The sequence below is a fragment of the Macaca thibetana genome, chromosome X (genome assembly GCF_024542745.1).
Source record: "Macaca thibetana thibetana isolate TM-01 chromosome X, ASM2454274v1, whole genome shotgun sequence".
NCBI lineage: Eukaryota > Metazoa > Chordata > Mammalia > Primates > Cercopithecidae > Macaca > Macaca thibetana.
In genome coordinates this window covers 97,185,775-97,207,478 of record NC_065598.1, presented here as the reverse complement: position 1 = coordinate 97,207,478, position 21,704 = coordinate 97,185,775, and the positions used below count along the sequence as shown (strand labels likewise).

Sequence of the window (21,704 nt, the reverse complement as noted above, 5' to 3'; positions counted from 1 at the left end):
CCTTCTGGTATGGAAATAGGGCGGGTCAATATCAAGAAAGAAAGAGGGTGATTGGTTAGCGGAACGTCTTACGTGACTGATTATTGGTCTACCTCTGGGGATAACCGTCCCAGTTGCCGGAGAAACAGTAACGTCATTATTTAATAAGTAATTGGTGATTGGTCCTCCCCTGAGGTTAAACTTAAAAGCCTAGGTTACCCGCGGAAATCTATGCTGTCTGATCACTGTGACAATGCAGCTGAGGAACCCAGAAATGCATCTGGGCTGCGCGCTTGCGCTTCTCTTCCTGACCCTCGTTTCCTGGGACATCCCTGGGGCCAGAGCACTGGACAATGGATTGGCCAGGACGCCTACCATGGGCTGGCTGCACTGGGAGCGCTTCATGTGCAACCTTGACTGCCAGGAAGAGCCAGATTCCTGCATCAGGTATCAGATATTGGGTACTCCCTTCCCTTTGCTTTTCCATGTGTTTGGGTGTGTTTGGGGAACTGGAGGGTCTCAACAGGAACAGTTGAGCCCGAGGGAGCGCTCCCCGACCCGACTCTGCGCTGCTTTTTTATCCCCAGCAAACTGTCTCGAATCGGGACTAGCCCTAAACTTTCTCTGTGTGATGGGATGGGGGTCCGGCCAGCAGCCCCTGTTTGTTTCTCTCTCTGTCTCTGTCTCTCTCTCTCTCTCTCTCTCTCTCTCTCCATCTCTCTCCCCCCCCCCCCCCCCCGCCTTCTCTTTCTCTTTCTCTTCCTCTTCTCTCCTCTCTCTATCTCTCTCTCCCTGCCCGGTTCTCCTTTTTCACTGCTCCTTGCAGAGCAGGGCCACCCCATAGGCAGTGTGCCCAAAGTAGCCCTGCCCGGTTCTATTCAGACCCTTCTTGTGAACGTTTGTTCTTCCTCTGCCGGATGCTAACCGTGAGAACATCTAGGATGGGTAGGAGGGATCGGGGACTAAGATTCGTGCCATTTTTTCTCCTTTTGGGGTCGTGGATTTCTCGGCAGTATCTCGAGAGAGTTAGAGAGACCCTAAGGTCGCTGAGATCTCTCCCACCTCGCCTATGAGCGTGGCATCAGGCTGGAAGGTTGACATGGAGGAACTTTATACATTTACACGTTTGGGTGAGGGTTGAGGCTGAATTAGATAGGTATTGAACGTGTCTGACCCTCACAATCCTTATCTGTAAATTGGGATTACAACCTTTTAATTTCAGGGAGCTGACAAAAAAGATCTGAAAAATAGTTCTTATCTCACACAGGTGAACTTTCAAGGAGATAACCTATTTAAAGTACATAGCACAGCTCTTGACCATTCAATTGCGCGTACAGAGCAAATGTTCCCTAACCTGGAATCGATGGGAAAATGAATGTAAACCTACAAATCTGAATGAATATGTGTATTTTTCTGGAGAGAGGATATTTACTTTCTTCAGATTCTCAAAGGGCTCTGTGACTTTAAAAAGGTTAGGAATCACTGATAGATATTGGTAAAAGGTGGCAGTCACAGTACATTTCTGTGTTCATAAGTTTATTCCTATGAATATCTTTACAGATAAAGTCAGGATGTTGGTCAGACCTCACAGAAGAAATTGGCCTTCTAAGTTTCATGTGACCCTGTGGTACAGTATGTGTGGCAATTTTGCCCGTCACGGATTTTTTTTTAGTGGTATTTGCATCTGATTAGAAAACTAATGCATGATCATTGCAAAAAATGTAGATAAAGAAGAGCAAAATGAAAATAAAGATTTCCCCCCACCATTCCACCACCCGGAAATAATCATGATTAAAATGTTAATATACAACCTTGCAATTGTTTTCTATATAAATGAAAACATAGATTTCTTTTTTTCATTATATTCCATAAAAAAATGGATCATGTTTATGTCATGTTTGGCTAATGACAAGACCCTGGCACCCAGCCTGGGCTCAAATTCTGCCTCATTGTTACTTAACCCTGTGACATTGGGTAAATTACACTTTTTTTTTTTTTTTTTGAGATGGAGTCTCGCTCACACCATTCTCCTGCCTCAGCCTCCCGAGTAGCTGGGACTACAGGCGCCCGCCACCACGCCTGGCTCATTTTTTTTTTTTTTTTTTTTTTTTTTTTTTTTTTTTGTATTTTTTAGTACAGATGTGGTTTCACCATGTTAGCCAGGATGGTCTCCATCTCCTGACCTCGTGATCCGCCCACCTCAGCCTCCCAAAGTGCTAGTGCTGGGATTATAGGCGTGAGCCACTGCACCCGGCCTTAGTTTTTTTTTTTGTTTGTTTGTTGTTTTTTTTTTTTTTGAGAGGGAGTTTCACTCTGTCACCCAGGTTGGAGTGCAGTGGCGTGATCTCTGTTCAGTGCAAACTCCACCTCCCAGATTTAAGCAATTCTCCTGTCTTAGCCTCCCGAGTGGCTAGGATTACAGGCGCGCCACCACAACCAGCTAATTTTTGTATTTTTAGTAGAGAGGTAGTTTCACCATGTTGCCCAAGCTGGTCTCGAACTCCTGGCCTCAAGTGATGTGCCCATCTCGGCCTCCCAAAGTACTGTTATTATAGGCGTAAGCCACTGTGCCCAGCCTTCCTTTATCTTTTAATTAATGTGCATGTATGTAATCTTTTAGGTGAACTTTTTGTGATGTTGTGCCAAGTTCCTTAAAAAGCCCTTTCGGAAGCTGGGCAGGTGGCCCACACCTATAATCCCAGCATTTTGGGAGTCCGAGGCAGGTGGATCACTTGAGGCCAGGAGTTCAAGACTAGCCTAGCCAAAATGGCAAAACCCTGTCTCTACTAAAAATACAAAAATTAGCCAGGTGTGGTGTCTCATGCCTGTAATCTCAGCTACTGGGGAGGCTGAGGCAGAAGAATCGCTGGAACCTGGGAGGCAGAAGTTGCAGTGAGCCAAGATGGCGCCACTGCAGTGAGCCAAGATGGCGCCACTGCACTCCAGCCTGGGCGACAGAGGGAGACTCCATCTCAAAAAAAAAAGATAAAAAAGAAACCTAAGTACTTTTGGGCTTTGTTATGGATTTTGTTAAATATGTAAAGGATTGCAGGGAGAATTAACTTATTTTTAATATTGAGTATGCTTATCCAAGAGCAAAATAATATTTGTCTATTTATTCAAATCATTTAGAAGCATCATAGTTTTAACATATGGGCCTTGCACATATCTTAAATTTATCTGTAGGCATTTTAGGTTGTTCAGTTGTTCTTGTGAATGGGATCTTTTTCTCCAAATAGGATTATTGTTGATATCTGTTGATTATGTTAACTTTGTAGTTTCTTACTTTACTGAACTGTCTTCTTAGATCTAATAATCTTTTCAATTTCATCATATATTTCTCATTCCTATTTTATTTGGGGTTTTTAGGGCAGAAGTATTAAGGGGATAAGAAAGACAAAAGAAAATCTGGAAAAACAATTCATTTTACCTTACATTGCTTGTGATTACTACCACAGTATTACTGGATTGGAAAAAATTGTGAAATTCCAAGGTGCCTAATAGGTACCTAAGTGTTCACTTAATGAATTGTAATGATTATTGGAATTTCTCTTTCAGTGAGAAGCTCTTCATGGAGATGGCAGAGCTCATGGTCTCAGATGGCTGGAAGGATGCAGGTTATGAGTACCTCTGCATTGATGACTGTTGGATGGCTCCCCAAAGAGATTTAGAAGGCAGACTTCAGGCAGACCCTCAGCGCTTTCCTCATGGGATTCGCCAGCTAGCTAATTATGTGAGTTTATAGATAATGTTCTTTTTCATTCGGAGGACTGTAAGCACTTCTGTACAGAAGCTTGCTTAGGAACAGCCCTCGTGGCCTGGCGCAGTGGCTCACACCTGTAATCCCAGCACTTTGGGAGGCCGAGACAGTGGATCACCTGAGGTCAAGAGTTCGAGACCAGCCTGGCCAACATGGTGAAACCCCAACTCTACTAAAAATACAAAAAATTAGCTGGGCATGGTGATGGACGCCTGTAACCCCAGCTACTTGGGTGGCTGAGGCAGGAGAATCGCTTGAACCCAGGAGGTGGAGGTTTCGGTGAGCCGATATCGCACCATTGCACTCTAGCCTGGGCAACAAAAGCGAAACTCCATCTCAAAAAAAAAAAAAAAAAGAAAAGAAAAAAAAGAAACAACCCTCATGACACTTAGAAAGTAGAATAGCTGGCTGTTATCTGAACATCGAATTGTAAGGCTTATCATGTGGACTTTGCATTCCATCAGCAGACAATTTTTTTTTTTGAGACGGAATCTCATTCTGTCTCCCAGGCTGGAGTGCAGTGGCGTGATCTCGGCTCACTGCAAGCTCCGCCTCCCAGGTTCACACCATTCTCCTGCCTCAGCCTCCTGAGTAGCTGGGACCACAGGCGCCCGCCACCACACCCGGCTAATTTTTTGTATTTTTAGTAGAGATGGGGTTTCACTGTGTTAGCCAAGATGGTCTCGATCTCCTGACCTCATGATCCACCTGCCTCAACCTCCCAAAGTGCCGGGATTACAGGCGTGAGCCACTGCGCCCGGCCTACAAATGTTTTGCAATAGCTGTTGAGGCCCATCTTGGAGTTCTCCTTTTGCTAAAACGACTGAACTCTCTAGGAGGAAAAAGGAACTTGGTTCTTGACATAAGCGTGCATGCATTTCCATATAACCTTTGGGAAGCTATTGCAATGGTACTATAAACTAGAATTTTAGAAGATAGAAGGAAAATATTCTGGAGATCATTGAAGAGAAATAGAGTCCAACACTAGTTAAAGATGATGAAGACATTGGCCGGGCGCGGTGGCTCAAGCCTGTAATCCCAGCACTTTGGGAGGCCGAGACGGGCAGATCACAAGGTCAGGAGATCGAGACCATCCTGGCTAACCCGGTGAAACCCCGTCTCTACTAAAAAATACAAAAAACTAGCCGGGCGAGGTGGCGGGCACCTGTAGTCCTAGCTACTCGGGAGGCTGAGGCAGGAGAAAGGCGTAAACCCGGGAGGCGGAGCTTGCAGTGAGCTGAGATCCGGCCACTGCACTCTAGCCTGGGCGACAGCGAGACTCCGTCTCCAAAAAAACAAAGATGATGAAGACAGATTTTTTTTTTTTTTTTTTTTGACAGACTCTCTGTCACCCAGGCTGGAGTGCAGTGGCACAATCTCACCTCACTGCAACCCTCCACCTCTTGGGTTCAAGTGATTCTCCTGCCTCAGTCTCCCAAGTAGCTGGGACTATAGGCGCACACCACCAAGCCCGGCTAATTTTTGTATTTTTAGTAGAGACGGGGTTTCACCATATTGGCCAGGCTGGTCTTGAACTCCTGACCTTGTGATCCGCCCACCTCGGCCTACCAAAGTGCTGGGATTTCAGGCATAAGCCACCACGCCTAGCCGATGAAGACAGATTTTATTCAGTACTACCACAGTAGAGGAAAGAGCCAAGTTCAATTCCAAATACAACAAAGACAGGTGGAGATTTGTAGCCAATGAGCAGATTGAGGGGGTCAGTGGATGGAATATGTAAGAAGACATCAAGGGTAGGGAGCTTCTTGCTAAAGGCAGACCGTGAACTTAAACATGAAGGGTGGGGAATGAGGGAAATTGATCAGATATCAATGGTAGCAGTAATGACTTAGCAGGATTTTTGCTAAGGGGGCTTGCTAGGACAGACGTAGGAAGCCAAGGTGGAGGTCTAGTCGAAAAGAAGGCTCATCAGAGAAGTCTAACCAAAGTTTCGTCAAGGAGAGTCTTTGCCAAGGTAAATCTATCATTGCCCTCAAAAGGTAACTTTCAGGATCCCATCAGGAAGATTAGCATGGCTGCTAGCTTTCTCCTCAGTTCTGGGCTATAGCTCACACGCATAGTTTGAACTAGCGGAGCAGAACTGGGGGATTTATTCTTTGTCTGCCAGCAAACTCATCTGGGTGATTTTGGGGATTTGTGGGAAAAAGCCCCCAATACCTGGTGAAGTCACCTTGTCTCTTCCCCCAGCCTGGAATGGTTCTCTCTTTCTGCTACCTCATGATTGTGCTTCTACGATGGTGACTCTTTTCCTCCCTCTCATTTCAGGTTCACAGCAAAGGACTGAAGCTAGGGATTTATGCAGATGTTGGAAATAAAACCTGCGCAGGCTTCCCTGGGAGTTTTGGATACTATGACATTGATGCCCAGACCTTTGCTGACTGGGGAGTAGATCTGCTGAAATTTGATGGTTGTTACTGTGACAGTTTGGAAAAGTTGGCAGATGGTATGTTTTATTCCAGAGATTTAGCCACAAAGGAAAGAACTTTGAGGCCAAGGTAGCTGAGCCAAAGAACCAATCTTCAGAATTTTAAATACCCTGTCACAATACTGGAAGTAATTATTCTCCATGTGCCAGAGCTCCCATCTCTTCTCTTTCAGTTAATTAATTAATTAATTCAGGTAAAATCCACACATGCCTAACCATAGCTAATATTGTGCACTTATAATTCAAGAGGGCTCTAAGAGTTAATTAGTGATTGTAACTCTCTATAACACCATTTAGGAGAGTCCAGGTTGTCAGTTGGTCACAAAGAAAGAAGCATCTTCATTCCTGCCTTTCCTCAATATACACACCATCTCTGCACTACTTCCTCAGAACAATCCCAGCAGTCTGGGAGGTACTTTACACAATTTAAGCATGAGCAACTGCCTGTCCCTGCTGCTAGTTTAAACATGAACCTTCCAGGTAGCCTCTTCTTAAAATATACAGCCCCATCCGGATGTGATGGCTCATGCCTGTAATCCCAGCACTTTGGGAGGCTGAGGCAGGTGGATCACTTGAGGTCAGGAGTTCGAGACCACCGTGGCCAACATGGTGAAACCCCGTCTCTACTAAAAATACAAAAATTAGCTGAGTTTGCTGGCACATGCCTGTAATCCCAGCTACTTGGGAAGCTGAGACAGGAGAATCACTTGAACCCGGGAAACGGAGGTTGCAGTGAGCCAAGATCGCACCACTGCACTCCAGCCTGGACGACAGAGTGAACTCCGTCTCAAAAAATAAAAATTATATATATATATATATATAGAGAGAGAGAGAGAGAGAGAGAGAGCCAGCTGGAAATTCATTTCTTTCCTTTATTTCACCCATTGTTTTCTCATACAGGTTATAAGCACATGTCCTTGGCCCTGAATAGGACTGGCAGAAGCATTGTGTACTCCTGTGAGTGGCCTCTTTATATGTGGCCATTTCAAAAGGTGAGATAGTGAGCCCAGAATCCAATAGAACCGTGCTGATAGATAGAACTTGACAACAAAGGAAACCAAGGTCTCCTTTAAACTCCAACATTACTTAATATCATCCTACCATCTCTCCCAGGTTCCAACCACTTCTCACCATTCCCACTGCTATAATTATAGTCTAAGCTACCATCACCTGGAAAGTCATCCTTGTGTCTTCCCCTTTATTTCACCATTCATGTCCTGTCTATCAACAGTCCTTCCACCAGTATCTCTAAAATATCTCCTGAATGAGCCCACTTTCTTCCATCTCCACTACATGCACCCTGGCCTTCCAAGCTACTATCGGCTCTCACCCAGACTGCTGTGACAGCCTGATCTCTCTGCTTCCACTCTGTCCCAACCCCCATCTATTTTCCAAGCAGCACTAGAGTTATCTTATTAAAATGTAAATATCAGTTGTTGTTTTTTTTTTAAGAAAAAACCCTGAGACTTAGCAGAGTTATAAAAAATATAAATGGCATCATCAGTTCCCTGCTTAAAACCCTTAACTAGCTTCCAATTGCACTTGGAATGAAACCAAACCGCACTGATCCAGCCCTTGCCTGCCTCCCCAATGTCCAAGGGGTCATGGCTCCTTCCCTGGCTACACTGGTTTTCTTTCTGTCCTTCAACACTGCAAGCCTATTGCTGCCCCAGGGCCTTTACACTTGCTTTTTTTCTGCCTGAAACAGTTCTTCCCCAAATATTTTTAAAGGGCCGGGCTCCTTAACATTGAAGTCTCAGACCAAACGCCACATATGCAGACAGTTCTTCTCTAACTACTTTAAAATAGCCCTCTGTCCATTCATTCTTTATCACATTAACCTGTTTAATTTCCTTCTCAGAGCTCCACACTATTTGGAAGTATTTGTTGACTTGTTACCATGTCTCCCCACTAGAGTGTAAGTTTCATGAGGGCAGGGACCTTGTCTGACTTTGACTGTATCCCTAGCATATGGTTAAGTGTTGAATGGTTATTTATGGAATGAATCCCTATTATTCCCTCATCTCTGCAAAACAGTCTTTTTTTCTCTTTTTTCTCAGCATCTTAAACCTGATATCCCACCTGCCTATCTACAAACTTTTTTTTTTTTTTTTTTTTTGCGACAGAGTCTCACTCTGTCACCCAGGCTGGAGTGCACTGGCGCCATGTCGGCTCACTGCAACCTCAGTCTCCCAAGTAGCTGGGCTTACAGGCGTGCACTACCACATCTGGCTAATTTTTGTATTTTTAGTAGAGACAGGGTTTCACCATGTTGGCCAGGCTTTTCTCAAACTCCTGACCTCAGGTGATCTGCCTGCCTCGGCCTCCGAAAGTGCTGGGATTACGGGCGTGAGCTACCGCACCCAGCCTCTACAAACTTTTTATTCCATTAACAAACTATATGCCTAGGATTTAAGGTTTCTTAATGCTAGATGGAGTTCTATGTAATTTTGCAGCTTTTAATTATACTCATTAAGATCATTTTAGTTCTGATTATAGAAGTAAATTAACTTTAAGGGATTTCAAGTTATATGGCCTACTTCTGAAGCAAACTTCTTACAGTGAAAATTCATTATAAGGGTTTAGACCTCCTTATGGAGACCTTCAATCTGTAAACTCAAGGCTACAAGTGCCTCCTTTAAACTTGACTGTTTTCATCTCACAAGGATGTTAGTAGAAAGTAAACAGAAGAGTCATATCTATTTTCACAGCCCAATTACACAGAAATCCGACAGTACTGCAATCACTGGCGAAATTTTGCTGACATTGATGATTCCTGGAAAAGTATAAAGAGTATCTTGGACTGGACATCTTTTAACCAGGAGAGAATTGTTGATGTTGCTGGACCAGGGGGTTGGAATGACCCAGATATGGTAAAAACTTGAGCTCTCCTTGTTCAAGACCCTGCAGTAGGCTTGTTTCCTATTTTGACATTCAAGGTAAATAGAAGTAAAGTTCCTGGGAGGAGGCTTTATGTGAGAGTACTTAGAGCAGGATGCTGTGGAAAGTGGTTTCTCCATATGGGTCATCTAGGTAACTTTAAGAATGCTTCCTCTTCTGTTGTTTGAATTATTTCATTCTTTGTCTCAGTTAGTGATTGGCAACTTTGGCCTCAGCTGGAATCAGCAAGTAACTCAGATGGCCCTCTGGGCTATCATGGCTGCTCCTTTATTCATGTCTAATGACCTCCGACACATCAGCCCTCAAGCCAAAGCTCTCCTTCAGGATAAGGATGTAATTGCCATCAATCAGGACCCCTTGGGCAAGCAGGGGTACCAGCTTAGACAGGTAAATAAGGGTATATATTTTAAGATGGCTTTATATACCCAGTACCAAGTTTGTCTTGGGCCTAAATCTATTTTTTTCCCTTGCTCTTGATGTTACTATCAGTAATAAAGCTTTTTGCTAGAACTATTATTTCCAAAATAATGCTATAGTATCATTTTAATTTTTCCTACAAGTGCTTGATAGTTCTGACATTAAGAATTAATGCCAAACTAACAGGGCCACTTATCACTAGTTGCTAAGCAATCACACTTATTTTCTTGGTTTTTCAGGGAGACAACTTTGAAGTATGGGAAAGACCTCTCTCAGACTTAGCCTGGGCTGTAGCTATGATAAACCGGCAGGAGATCGGTGGACCTCGCTCTTATACCATCGCGGTTGCTTCCCTGGGTAAAGGAGTGGCCTGTAATCCTGCTTGCTTCATCACACAGCTCCTCCCTGTGAAAAGGAAGCTAGGGTTCTATGAATGGACTTCAAGGTTAAGAAGTCACATAAATCCCACAGGCACTGTTTTGCTTCGGCTAGAAAATACAATGCAGATGTCAATTAAAGACTTACTTTAAAATGTTTATTTTGTTGCCAACTACTACTTCCCGTCCACCTTTTTCTCTATTCACTTTAAAAGCTCCCTTTCCACCAGGCTCAGTGGCTCATGCCTGTAATCCCAGTGCTTTGGGAGGCTGAGGCAGGCGGATCACCTGAGGTCAGGATTTCGAGACCAGCCTGGCTAACACAGTGAAGCCCTACTAAAAATATAAAAATTAGCCAGGTATGGTGGCGTCTGTAGTTGCAGCTACTCAGGAGGCTGAGGTAGGAGAATCACTTGAACCCAGGAAGTGGAGGCTGCAGTGAGCCAAGATCATGCCACTGCATTCCAGCCTGGGCAACAGAGTGAGACTCCATCTCAAAAAAAAAAAAGTTCTATTTCCTTGAATAAAATTTTCCAAAGTTGAAACTTTGGTACTAAAACTATTAAACACGTATTTACTCATCCAGATACCCACCCCCCTTGTTGAGATTCTCTCCCAATTATCAAAATGTGTAATATTTAACTACAAAGAGCTATAAACATCACTAAGACTGAAATGTAATAAAAAGGATTTATAGGCCAGGTGCGGTGGCTTACGCCTGTAATCCCAACACTTTGGGAGGCTGAGTCGGGCAGATCACGAGGTCAGACGATCTAGACCATCGGGGTCAACATGGTGAAACCCTGTCTCTACTAAAAATACAAAAATTAGCCAGACGTGGTGGCAGGAACCTGTAATCCCAGCTACTCAGGAGGCTGAGGCAGGACAATCACTTGAACACGGGAGGCGGAGGTTGCAGTGAGCTAAGATTGCACCAATTGCACTCCAGCCTAGGCAACAAGAGCAAAACTCCGTCTCAAAAAAATAAAAGATGTATAATTTGGAACTGTTAGGAGGCATTTTAATGAATGGTTATTTTGTCTCTTAAGATTCTTCCACCAAGTTTAGCCAGACATGGTGGCTCACACCTGTAATCCCAGCATCTTGGAACACTGAGATGGGAATTTCACTGAAGGTCAAGAGTTCCAGACCAGCTGGGTAACAAAGAGACCCCCACCACAAAAACAAAGTAGTCAGGTGTGGTGACAGGGACCACTAGTCCCAGCTACTCAGGAGGCTGAGGCAGGAGGACCACTTGAGCCTGCAAGCTCAAAGCCGTAGCAAGCTATGATCCATACCATTGGCATTCCAGTCCACATGAGAGGGAGACCTTGTCTCAAAAAAAAAAAAAAAAATTCCACTAGAGTTTCATACGCCAGAAAACCTGTTCTTTGTAGTTATTTTGGCATAAATACGTCTACTTTAAAATGTGAGGGGGAATGTCAAAATGTTTAAGAGTGTAAGACCAAGTCCATAGACAATATTATATATGTTACAGCGTAACTGTGTCTGGAAAACAATGCCAAAATTCTTTATTAAATTAACTGTTATACCAAAGATCTGAGACTTAACTCTTAGTAAAAACATCTGATATTCACTATGTGTTACTGACTTCTCCCTATTAACCTGAAATGTGTCTACTTACATAACCAATAACCACTGCATAACGGCAAACTGCATCTCATAAGGCCCCCAGTGATTGAAGTGCCAAATTAGAAAATTGCAACATACGATGTGAACTCAACCATTCAGCTTCAATCTAAAACAAGTAGTACCAGGAAGAGGCATAAATTTCCCCACGGGCGGAATTGTGTTGATGGCTCTAGCTTACTCCCTCCCAAAAGATGAATGGCAAACAAATGAACTGAACATAAACTCAAGATTTTATTGTCTTCATAATAAAAGATGACACTTAGAACTGGATCACTTGGCCCTGTAACAGAACAGAAAAAAGTTGAGTTTTGTATTTTGCCATGAACTACTGCCCCATCAAGAACATTATCTGTTCCTAAAATGTTCACCATGCTGTTAAGCTTCCTCATTCTTCCTTTCCTCCTTGTAGCAGAAAATCTCACATACCTTTAGCTATAGATCTAGTATTTTTAGAGGATTACCCCTGAGCTCTACGCCACAATGAATGTTCACCTTTTCAAATAATAAAGCTATGAAAAATATTGCACCTTCCACCCGCAATTATATACCTTTCTCTTCTTATCTCCTCCCAGTTCAAAATGCTTGCATCTTTTAATAGCCAGCATTCTCTTAGATCTGCAGTTGGGCTCAACGCACTCAAGCCTTAGCACAATCTTCTTTGTAGTTTTAGCCTGGAAAAAAATTAAAGCCTTAATAAATAACTACAGAAGATCAGTTTCTTCAAAAATGACTGCTTTAAATAGTACTCAGTGTACTCTTAAGCCATAGGGAGAAAATAATCTAAAAATCAGTGAATTTAAGAGAAAATGTGTAGAACTTGAGGACTAAAAAAAATAAAGGCTGGGCACAGTGGCTCATGCCTGTAATCCCAGCACTTTGGGAGGCCGAGGCAGGCAGATCACAAGGTCAGGAGTTCGAGACCAGCCTGACCAACATGGTGAAACCCTGTCTCTACTAAAAATACGAAAAGTCAGCCGAGCGTGGTGGCTTGCGTCTATAATCCCAGCTACTCGGGAGGCTGAGGTAGGAGACTCACTTGAACCCGGGAGGCAGCGGAGGTTGCAGTGAGCAGAGATCGAGCCACTGCACTCCTGCCTGAGACAGAGCGAGACTCCATCTCAAAAAAAAAAAAAAAAATCTATATATATATAAAAAGAGAAAACGTGGTAATAGCAAAGATGGCATGTCATCCAGTTTAAATCCAAACCCCACTCAGATCAAACATCCTAAAGATTCCTATCAAATGGGCCACCCTGAACTTGTGGCCATTCAGCAGCTCTGCATAGTTCTTTAATCCCAACAGTTTGTGAGGCTGAGGCAGGAGGATTACTTGAGCCCAGAGTTTGAGACCAGCCTGGGCAACACAGTGAGAACCTCGTCTCTATAAAAGATCAATAAATTCTAAGACTACCTAGAATTTATGTGCATTCAACTGAATTATGTAACTCAAACTACACTCCCCACTAATACTCAACTTTTTTAATTGTTCCTTTTTTTTTTTTGAGACGGAGTTTCGCTCTTGTTGCCCAGGCTGGAGTGCAATGGCGTGATCTCAGCTCCTTCTCCTGGGTTCAAGCAATTCTCCTGTTTCAGCCTCCTGAGTAGCTGGGATAACAGGTGCCCACCACCACGCCCAGCTAATTTTTTTGTTATTTTTACTAGAGACGGGGGTTTCATCACGTTGGCCAGGCTGGTCTCAATCTCCTGACCTCAGGTCATCCACCCGCCTCGGCCTCCCAAAGTGCTGGGATTACAGGCGCTTAGTAAGCCACCACGCATGGCCTTGATTGCTCTTTTTACCTAAACAGAATATTGTTTACAAGTTTCATATTTACCAAAAAATTGCAAACATGCTACAGAGTTCTCATAAACCTTACAACCAGTTTCTCATCTTACATTAGTATGACTTATTAACAAACCAACACTGATGCCTTATTAACTCAAGTCCATACTTTTTAAAATTTCCTTGTATTTTCCTAATGTCCTTTTTCTGTTCTAGGACCCCATCCAGGACACAACCTAACATTTAGTCATCATGTCTCTAGACTCCTTTGGCTGTGGCAATTTCTCAGACCGTTATGATGATCTTGACAATTTCAGCACTACTGGTCAGGTATTTTGTAAAATGCCCCCTTGGGATTTGTTTTTCTCATGATTAGATAGAGTTATGGGTTTTTTAGTGTCATTTTCATCACACCTTATCAAGGGTGTATATCAACATGACTCATGGCTGTTGATGTTAACCTTGATTACCTGGCTGAGGTAGTGCTTGTTAGGTTTCTCCACTGTAAAGTTTTATTGCATTTTTTCTTTGAGGTACAAACAATCCAATTACACTCTAAGTTATTTTAAAATATGCAACTAAGTTATTGACTTTAGTCACCCTGTCGTGCTATCAAATAGTTGGTCTAATTCATTCTAATTTTTTGTACCCACTAACCATCCCCACCTCCCCCCACTACCCTTCCCAGCTTCTGGTAACCATCCTTCTACTCTCTATATTCGAGTCCACTTGTTTTGATTTTTAGATCCCACAAATGAGAACATGTGATGTTTGTCTTTGTGTGCCTATTTCACTTAACACAATGATCTCCAGTTCCACCCATGTTGTTGTAAATGACTGGATATCATTCTTTTTATGGTTGAATAGTACTCCATTGCATATAGGTCCATTTTCTTTTTTCCTTGTTTTTTTTCTTTTTTGAGATGGAGGCTTGCTCTGTCGCCCAGGCTGGAGTGCAGCGGTGTGATCTCCGCTCACTGCAGCCTCTGCCTCCCAGGTTCCAGCGATTCTCCTGCCTCAGCCTCCCGGGTAGCTGAGATTATAGGCGTGCACTACACGCCCAGCTAATTTTTGTATTTTTACTAGAGACGGGGTTTCACTATCTTGGCCAGGTTGGTCTCGAACTCCTGACCTCAGGTGATCCACCCACTTCGACCTCCCAAAGTGCTAGGCACGAGCCACTGCGCCCGGCTGCATATAGGTACATTTTCTTTATCCATTCATCCCCTGATGGACACTAAGGTTGCTTCTAAATCTTGGCTATTATAAACAGTGCTGCAACAAACATAGAAGTGCAGATATCTCTTTGGTATGCTGATTTTCTTCTGGGTATATACTCAGCAGTGGGATTGTTGGATCATATGGTAGCTCAATTTTTAAAAACTCAAATTTCTTAATAAGCTTGCCCCTTTAGCAAGAGTTCTGATACTGCTGCTAGCTTGCAGTTCTTAACCGGCCAAAACCTAGTTAGAACCTGTCTTCTAAACAAGTTATCCAAATGTGAAAAGGTATAAAAAAGCATTCTTTCTGCCACCCTGAGACCAAACTACTTACTGCATCCAAATGAGCACTAAAGTCATTCCTTAATACTTTCTGGAGCTAAACTGCACGAGAGGCAAAGTGCCAAAAGAAATGCTGTGTTGGGCCGGGCGCGGTGGCTCAAGCCTGTAATTCCAGCACTTTGGGAGGCCGAGACGGGCGGATCATGAGGTCAGGAGATCGAGACCATCCTGGCTAAAACGGTGAAACCCCGTCTCTACTAAAAAATACAAAAAACTAGCCGGGCGCGGTGGCGGGCGCCTGTAGTCCCAGCTACTCGGGAGGCTGAGGCAGGAGAATGGCGGGAACCCGGGAGGCGGAGCTTGCAGTGAGCTGAGATCCGGCCACTGCACTCCAGCCTGGGCGACAGAGCGAGACTCCGTCTCAAAAAAAAAAAAAAGAAATGCTGTGTTGGAGAGAATACTCCATTCCAATCATCGTGCTAGTAACTTTAATGGTTAGCCAAATCAGCTAAGGTTTGAGAATAAACAGAAACTCACTCAGCCTGAGAATATGGAATTCAGGAGGCTAGCAGACAGGCCTAAATGGTTATTCTATAAGAGTTCTAAGACTTCACGAGAACAGGTAGCTGACTGCAGGTTTCTGTGATGAGAAACAACAGAACTTAGTGCAACCAACAGTCGAGTATTCAGACATGACGACAGATAAGGAGCAAGGCCAATGAAAGGATTTACAAGTGTACTCACACCTCAGTTCTTAGGAAAGCAGGGCACATTCCTCGATTTTTTGCCTCTTCAGAAGGGAAAGGATAAAAAAATCGTAAACACTGAAATAGTGCAGTATTGTGGACTAATCAGACCTGAGTTGCATTCCCAGCTCCATCACCTACTAGATATATCACTGCAGTCAACTGTGAAAACTTCGCTAAACTAACGCTATACCTATATCATGAAGTGTGTGGACTAGAGACAAGTATACATCCTTACTGCAATTAAGTGGGAAACGTCAAATAGTAATTACCACTCACCTTTTTCCGGAAAATCGGCTTAGTTTGCCCACCATAGCCACTCTGCTTCCTGTCATAACGCCGCTTTCCTGGGAAAACGAATTGGTATTTGTTATAATACCAGCAAGTAATTCTTACAGGTTTTATCTTAATTTTGCAGCAGAAATATTAACGCTCAAGTCGGGCGTGGGGGGGAAGAGACCTGGACCCGTATGTTACTCTACAACACAAATGTCACATTAACACCAAATTATGCAGAATCCATCTTACCCTGGGCATACAGAGAATCCTTGCCCTTCTTGTACTGTGTCACTTTGTGGGGTTGGTGCTTGCCACACTTCTTACAGAAAGTCCGGCGGGTTTTAGGGACGTTAACCTAGTAAAGAAACCATTCAGAACGTGCAGTGTTATTTGACGACAATGGCACAACGCCCTACCTCACCCAGCTAAAGCTAAGGCACTCCACGAGTACTCCTCACTACATGCTAACTCTGACTACAGGGTGGGTCAGCCCCATGTGCTTCAAGCAGAGCTTCCTCCCTCCGTCGACCCCAAAGAGGGAAAAGATCTTATTAACTCCACCCCCGGCTAACTCTACCTCTTTGAACCCATCACTTCAATTCCTGGCCCCGTAGCCCGGTCCCTTTAGGGTTGATCCCGGCAAAATTGGGTTGCTCCGGTATATCGAGTCCACACAGGAGCCTGGACCCATCCCGGCACAGCACCGGCGACGAAGGGGGGATAGATTACGCTGGATATTACTCGGCCCCACCAGCAAGTCCTACCATGCTTGCGAGAGCGATACCGGCACGGGAAGAAAGAAAGAAGCCGCGCCGCAAACGGAAGTATATAGGAGGTTCCCGATCGCACTTCCTCATGGGAGTCGGTAGGAGCAATCATAGAGTGTAAGGCTCGGCGCAGCGCCCTCCGGCTGCTGAGAGGACTCAGTTCCGAGCCGCGGGCGGGAGCTTAAGGAAGGACTCCGCCTAAAGGGTGGTCCACTCACCCCAACTTCCGCTCCGCAGCTTTGCAGCGTTTCGTCACTTTATCTCTTTTGGTGGACGCTGCTACATAGTGGCGTTCAGTGAAGGGAGCAGTGTTTTTCCCAGATCCTCTGGCCTCCCCGTCCCCGAGGGAAGCCAGGACTAGGGTCGAAAAGAGGGGTCCTCCACCTCCACGTTCCATTCCTGTTCCACCTCAAGGTCACTGGGAACACCTTTCGCAGCAAACTGCTGATTCAATGAAGGCCTGGAGGGAGCCAATTGCTCCAGTTCATCAATCACATGGCCAGTTGGTCCATTCAACAAATGGTCATTAGATGCCCATTATGTGTCAGGCACTGTTCAGGGGAAGGGATACAGTAATCTAATAGGCTTATAAATGTACAATTATGAACTAAGTACTTTGAAGAAAAGGAACAATGATTGGCGTTAAAGCAGCACCCTTCTGTTGAGGGAGTAAGTCAGCTGCTCTAGGTTCTGAAAAGTGACAATGAAATTGTTCGGCTCCTGTAATAGCAATCATCAAGCCTAGAAGTAGAAAGTATCCAGTGGCTCTTCCCTTCCTTGCAGACCTGGCAGAAGGCATATACTAGGTTTCAAGAGAGTCCAGCATAGAAAGACTGCAGGGTACTAAACATTTTAAATAGATTGTGTCATACAATTCTCACAGTAATTCTAGGAGACAGGTGGTACTATTATTCCCATTTTACAGGTTAAGAAATTGAGGTCGTAGGATGTTAAAGGATTTTACCAATGTCAACAGTATTTAGTGAATCTAGGATACAAACCTGGGTAGACTGACTCTAGAACCTGGGTTCCTTTAACATTATAAAATACTGCTGTTGTGGCCTGGTGATTATAATAGCTAAAATATATATATATATATGGCGCACTTACTATATGCCAGGCATTCTCCTAACCACCTTACATACTAGCCCTTTTAATCCTGACAGCAACCCCAGGAGGTATGTACCATTATTAGTATTTAACAGGTGAGGACACGAAGGCACAAGAGATGTTAAGTTTCCTTACCTGAAGTCACACAGGTTGTTATTTTTTTGTGGAACTGGAATTTGATACTAGGTAGTCTAACACTACAGCCTTGCACTTAACCACTACATCATACCAAGGAAGCAGGGGCATCTGCAGTGTAGAGGATGGTGAGGAGACAGAATTGGGCTGAGACACAGGAGGAGGTGGCAGTGGAGTAGGGACTGACGAACCATGACAGTCTGGGGTATCTTGCTTGCACAACCCTCCAGAAACATGCGTGGGACTTGAGCTGACACTCTGATCACCCCCTTTTTTGTTGGATGGTCTCTGGGAATGAGATAATAAAAATATTACCACTGCCTGCTACATTTCCTGAAAGTTTCTTTGCCAAACTTCCAGCATTTTCTTTTTCTTTCCAGATTCTTAAGCAATCTCACTGGTCTTTAGGGGTTTATGTTAGTAACATAGAAATATGAAGACCATGAACATGGCCCCTCTTCATTTAATCAACCTTAGTTCTTTCTATCATACCTGTATTACATGGCTTTGTGGGGTTTTTGCTTGTTTTTGCTTACTTAAAAAAATTTAATTGACAAAAATTGTTTATATTCAAGGTGTACAACATGATGATTTGATATGTGTATACACTGTGTAATGATTACCACAGTCAAATTGATTAACATATTTATCATTCATCACCATCCATAGTTACCATAGAGGAGGTGAGGACACTTAAAATCTGCTCTCTTATCAAATTTCAATAATACAATGTTATTAACTATGGTCACTATATTGTACATTAGATCCCCAGAGCTTATACATCCTATAAGTGAAAGTTTGTACACCAATGCTGACACTGAGGTGGGAGGATCACTTGAGCTGTTCTCTGTTTTGGACATGTTCCTGCTCATTAATTTCCCCTAAGATAAGGCACTCAGAACTGGATGCAGGACTCTAGGTGTGGTCTGGCTTTGCAGAGTAGGTGGCATGTTACCTTCCTCTGTCTAGATATTTTACTTCTGTAAGGAAGCCTCAATGTCACGTTGGCTTTTCTGGAAGCCATGTTAACTGACATGACATGCCTTTTGATTACTATCAGCAAAAACCCCTGAACCATTTTCACAAATGCTACTGCTACTCCACTTTCTCCTGGAGTCATTTGAAGTTCAAATTTGGGGCCCAGTTGTGAGACATCACCTTTAGCCCCGGTAAAATACACTTTGTGGAATTTGGCTTCTCACACCAGGTGATCAAGATCTTTTTGGAAACTAATTGCCCTCTTCCATCATCCAGTCTAGCACACAGAGCCTTGCACCATTCATAAACTAACTGGGCTACTTTTTATATTTTCCTCAAAGATCATCAACAAAAATGTTGAACAGGATAGCACCAAGAATAGAACCTTATATTGCATTGGGAATCTGTTCAGGTGACACTCAGCTGTTCATTTGTGCTATCTGAGTACAGTCCTCCTGTCAGTATGGATGAGTGTGCTAGGGGAGTGGTCGTGGGCAGAGGGTGAAGAAGAGCCTACGTCTACTTGCTCTTTTCCCTTGTGCTCCTCTCTCTCTCTTGTTTAGCTCTCCCACTGGATGCCTGTCACCTCCCAGTCCCCACCCCAAGATGGACCTTGAGAAGGGACAGGGCATGTGACAACAAGTGACATAAGATGAAGAAAAGAGGAGGGAAGGTGAATGCCTGTGACCAATCCTCAGGCAGGTGAGTGGAGCAGCTATTGGGGGTGACTAGCAAAAGGATAGAAGTTGTCAATAAAGTAAGGCAATCGTACAACACATGCTGTCCATCTATCTTGTGCAAATGTGAGGATCAACCACTATATCATCAGTCTACAAATACTTTAAATGTTTTTATTTAAAGTCCTGTTGGTGACCGGAAGAGGTGGCTCGCCCCTGTAATCCCTGTATTTTGGGAGGCCGAAGCAGGAGGATCGCTTGGGTCCACGAGTTTGAGACCAGCCTGGGCAACATAGTGAAACCCCACCTCTACAAAAAATACAAAAATTAGCCCAGCACAGTGATGTGTGCCTCTAGTCCCAGGTACTAGGGAGGCTGAGGTGAGAGGATCACTTGAGCCCAGGAGACAGAGGCTGCAGTGAGCCATGATCATGCCGCTGCACTCTAGCCTGGGCTTCAGAACAAGACCCTGTCTCAAAAAAAAAAAAAAAAAAAAAAGGTCCCAAGGCCTGTTGGGGGTTGGGGGTGAGGGGAGGGATCTTAGAGGATGGGTCAATAGGTGCAGCAAATCACCACAGCACACGTATACCTATGTAACAAACCTGCACCTTCTGCACATATATCCCATTTTTTTGTTTGCTTGTTTGTTTGTTTTTTAGACGAAATAAAGAAAAAAAAATAAGGTCCTGTTGACTTAAAAGCTCGGATGAACTTGTAGTGGGACCTGTGATCTTTTTCTACACTAGGATACAGTGCCTTGGGGCAAGGAAATATGGTAGTGCCCAAGATGTCAAGGTGGGCAGGCAGATCAGTCAGCAGGGGCTCCAGTGTCATGGTCTGCATTCAATACTGGCTGCATTTCCTAGAAGAATCCCTGGGGGAAACATTGCAGTTGGAGCATAAAGTAGGGGGCCCCTGAGAAAACCTCCAGGCTTCAAGTGACACTAGTCTGCTTTACGGGTTTACACGACTCAAGAGAAAGGTGTACATTGAGAGATAATCCCTGAGGCTGAATCTTAAAAGAAGAAAATCAACATCCACAGAAAATGGGGAAGGGCACAAGTATTTCTGTGGGCTTATATTCCGACATTTTTATCTGTAGGGGAAAAATGCTTTCTTAGAAAATGACTCAGCAGGGGGAAGTCTTGTCTCTACCTCTGTCTGGCTCTGTCCTTTGGGGTCCCTTCACTATCAAGTTCAACTGTGTGTCCCTGAGACTCCTCTGCCCCGGAGGACAGGAGACTCGAAAACACTCTTCCTGGCCAATCTCTTTGCTCTGTGTCTGCCAGCCCCCAGCATCTCTCCTCTTTTCTGTAAGCGCCTCTCCCTGTGCTGACTGTCTTCATAGTACTTCAGGTATGTTGTCCCTTTACCTCTAGGAGGATAGCTTGATGACCTGTCTGCTCAGGCCAGCCCCATCTAGAGTCTCAGTGGCCCCAGTCATGTTGAGAAAGGTTCTTTCAGAGACAGACTCAAGATAGTAGTGTCAGAGGTCCCAAGCAAATGAAGGGCGGGGACAGTTGAGGGGGTGGAATAGGGACGGCAGCAGGGAACCAGATAGCATGCTGCTGAGAAGAAAAAAAGACATTGGTTTAGGTCAGGAAACAAAAAAAGGGAACTGAGTGGCTGTGAAAGGGTGGGGTTTGCTCAGACTGTCCTTCCTCTCTGGACTGTAAGAATATGTCTCCAGGGCCAGTGTCTGCTGCGATCGAGTCCCACCTTCCAAGTCCTGGCATCTCAATGCATCTGGGAAGCTACCTGCATTAAGTCAGGACTGAGGTGGGTCTGGGGTATGGCAGGGGCTGGGCAGCAGCAGCAATGTACCTTTCTTGGGACCCCTAAAAAACAGAGAGACAGCATGGCTGGTGCCATTTATCAGCTAGCAGACGAGGCTGACGGAGGGTGGGAGTGTCATCAGCACAAGGCCCTGGCAGTCCCGTCTGGTGATTAGAGAGGCTGAAAAGGTCCTTTCCGACAAGAGCTGTGGGTGGGGTGAACAGGAAGAGAAAAATGTGACATGAGGTGACCATCCGAACAGGTAGCAAATGTTAGAAAGGGGTACCTCTGGCAAACTTAGTGGAAAAGTAATATTGCAGGGAGCAGTCAGATAAAAACAAGCCCTTCTGTCAAATAGTGCTTGAAGACTCAATAGGGATACATGGGTCAATGAAGCCCTTAGAAAAAGAAATACTAA

General features: G+C 44.2%; 4 protein-coding genes across 10 annotated transcripts in view; 2 read left to right on the top strand and 2 right to left on the bottom strand.

The window, feature by feature from the left end:
- Positions 1-21,704, bottom strand: part of TCEAL2 (transcription elongation factor A like 2) — a 647,988-nt gene that overhangs the window by 576,152 nt on the left and 50,132 nt on the right. The gene's annotated exons all lie outside the window — the stretch shown is intronic.
- On the top strand, positions 7-10,039 carry GLA (galactosidase alpha). Its single transcript, XM_050775972.1, has 7 exons — positions 7-426; positions 3,538-3,712; positions 6,026-6,203; positions 7,086-7,177; positions 8,897-9,058; positions 9,276-9,473; positions 9,743-10,039. The coding sequence occupies exons 1-7, from the start codon at positions 233-235 to the stop codon at positions 10,031-10,033; spliced, it is 1,290 nt and encodes a 429-aa protein (XP_050631929.1). The 5' UTR covers positions 7-232; the 3' UTR covers positions 10,034-10,039.
- RPL36A (ribosomal protein L36a) overlaps positions 11,746-21,704 on the bottom strand; it is a 220,536-nt gene continuing 210,577 nt past the window's right edge. For 6 of the 7 annotated variants that reach the window (XM_050776049.1, XM_050776051.1, XM_050776053.1 and 3 more), the window contains exons 2-6: positions 16,608-16,643; positions 16,093-16,198; positions 15,844-15,911; positions 12,082-12,204; positions 11,746-11,813 (exon numbers count right to left, since the gene is read on the bottom strand). In XM_050776049.1, the coding sequence (XP_050632006.1) occupies positions 11,793-11,813; positions 12,082-12,204; positions 15,844-15,911; positions 16,093-16,198; positions 16,608-16,610 (321 nt within the window). In that variant the 5' untranslated portion in view covers positions 16,611-16,643 and the 3' untranslated portion in view covers positions 11,746-11,792. Of the gene's footprint in view, positions 11,814-12,081; positions 12,205-15,843; positions 15,912-16,092; positions 16,199-16,607; positions 16,702-21,704 lie in introns of all 7 variants that reach the window. The other variant, XM_050776047.1, reaches the window with a different exon arrangement.
- Positions 21,132-21,704, top strand: part of BTK (Bruton tyrosine kinase) — a 37,348-nt gene continuing 36,775 nt past the window's right edge. Inside the window, exon 1 of the mRNA XM_050775934.1 lies at positions 21,132-21,289. The gene's annotated coding sequence lies outside the window, so the exon portion shown is untranslated. The remainder of the gene's footprint in view (positions 21,290-21,704) is intronic.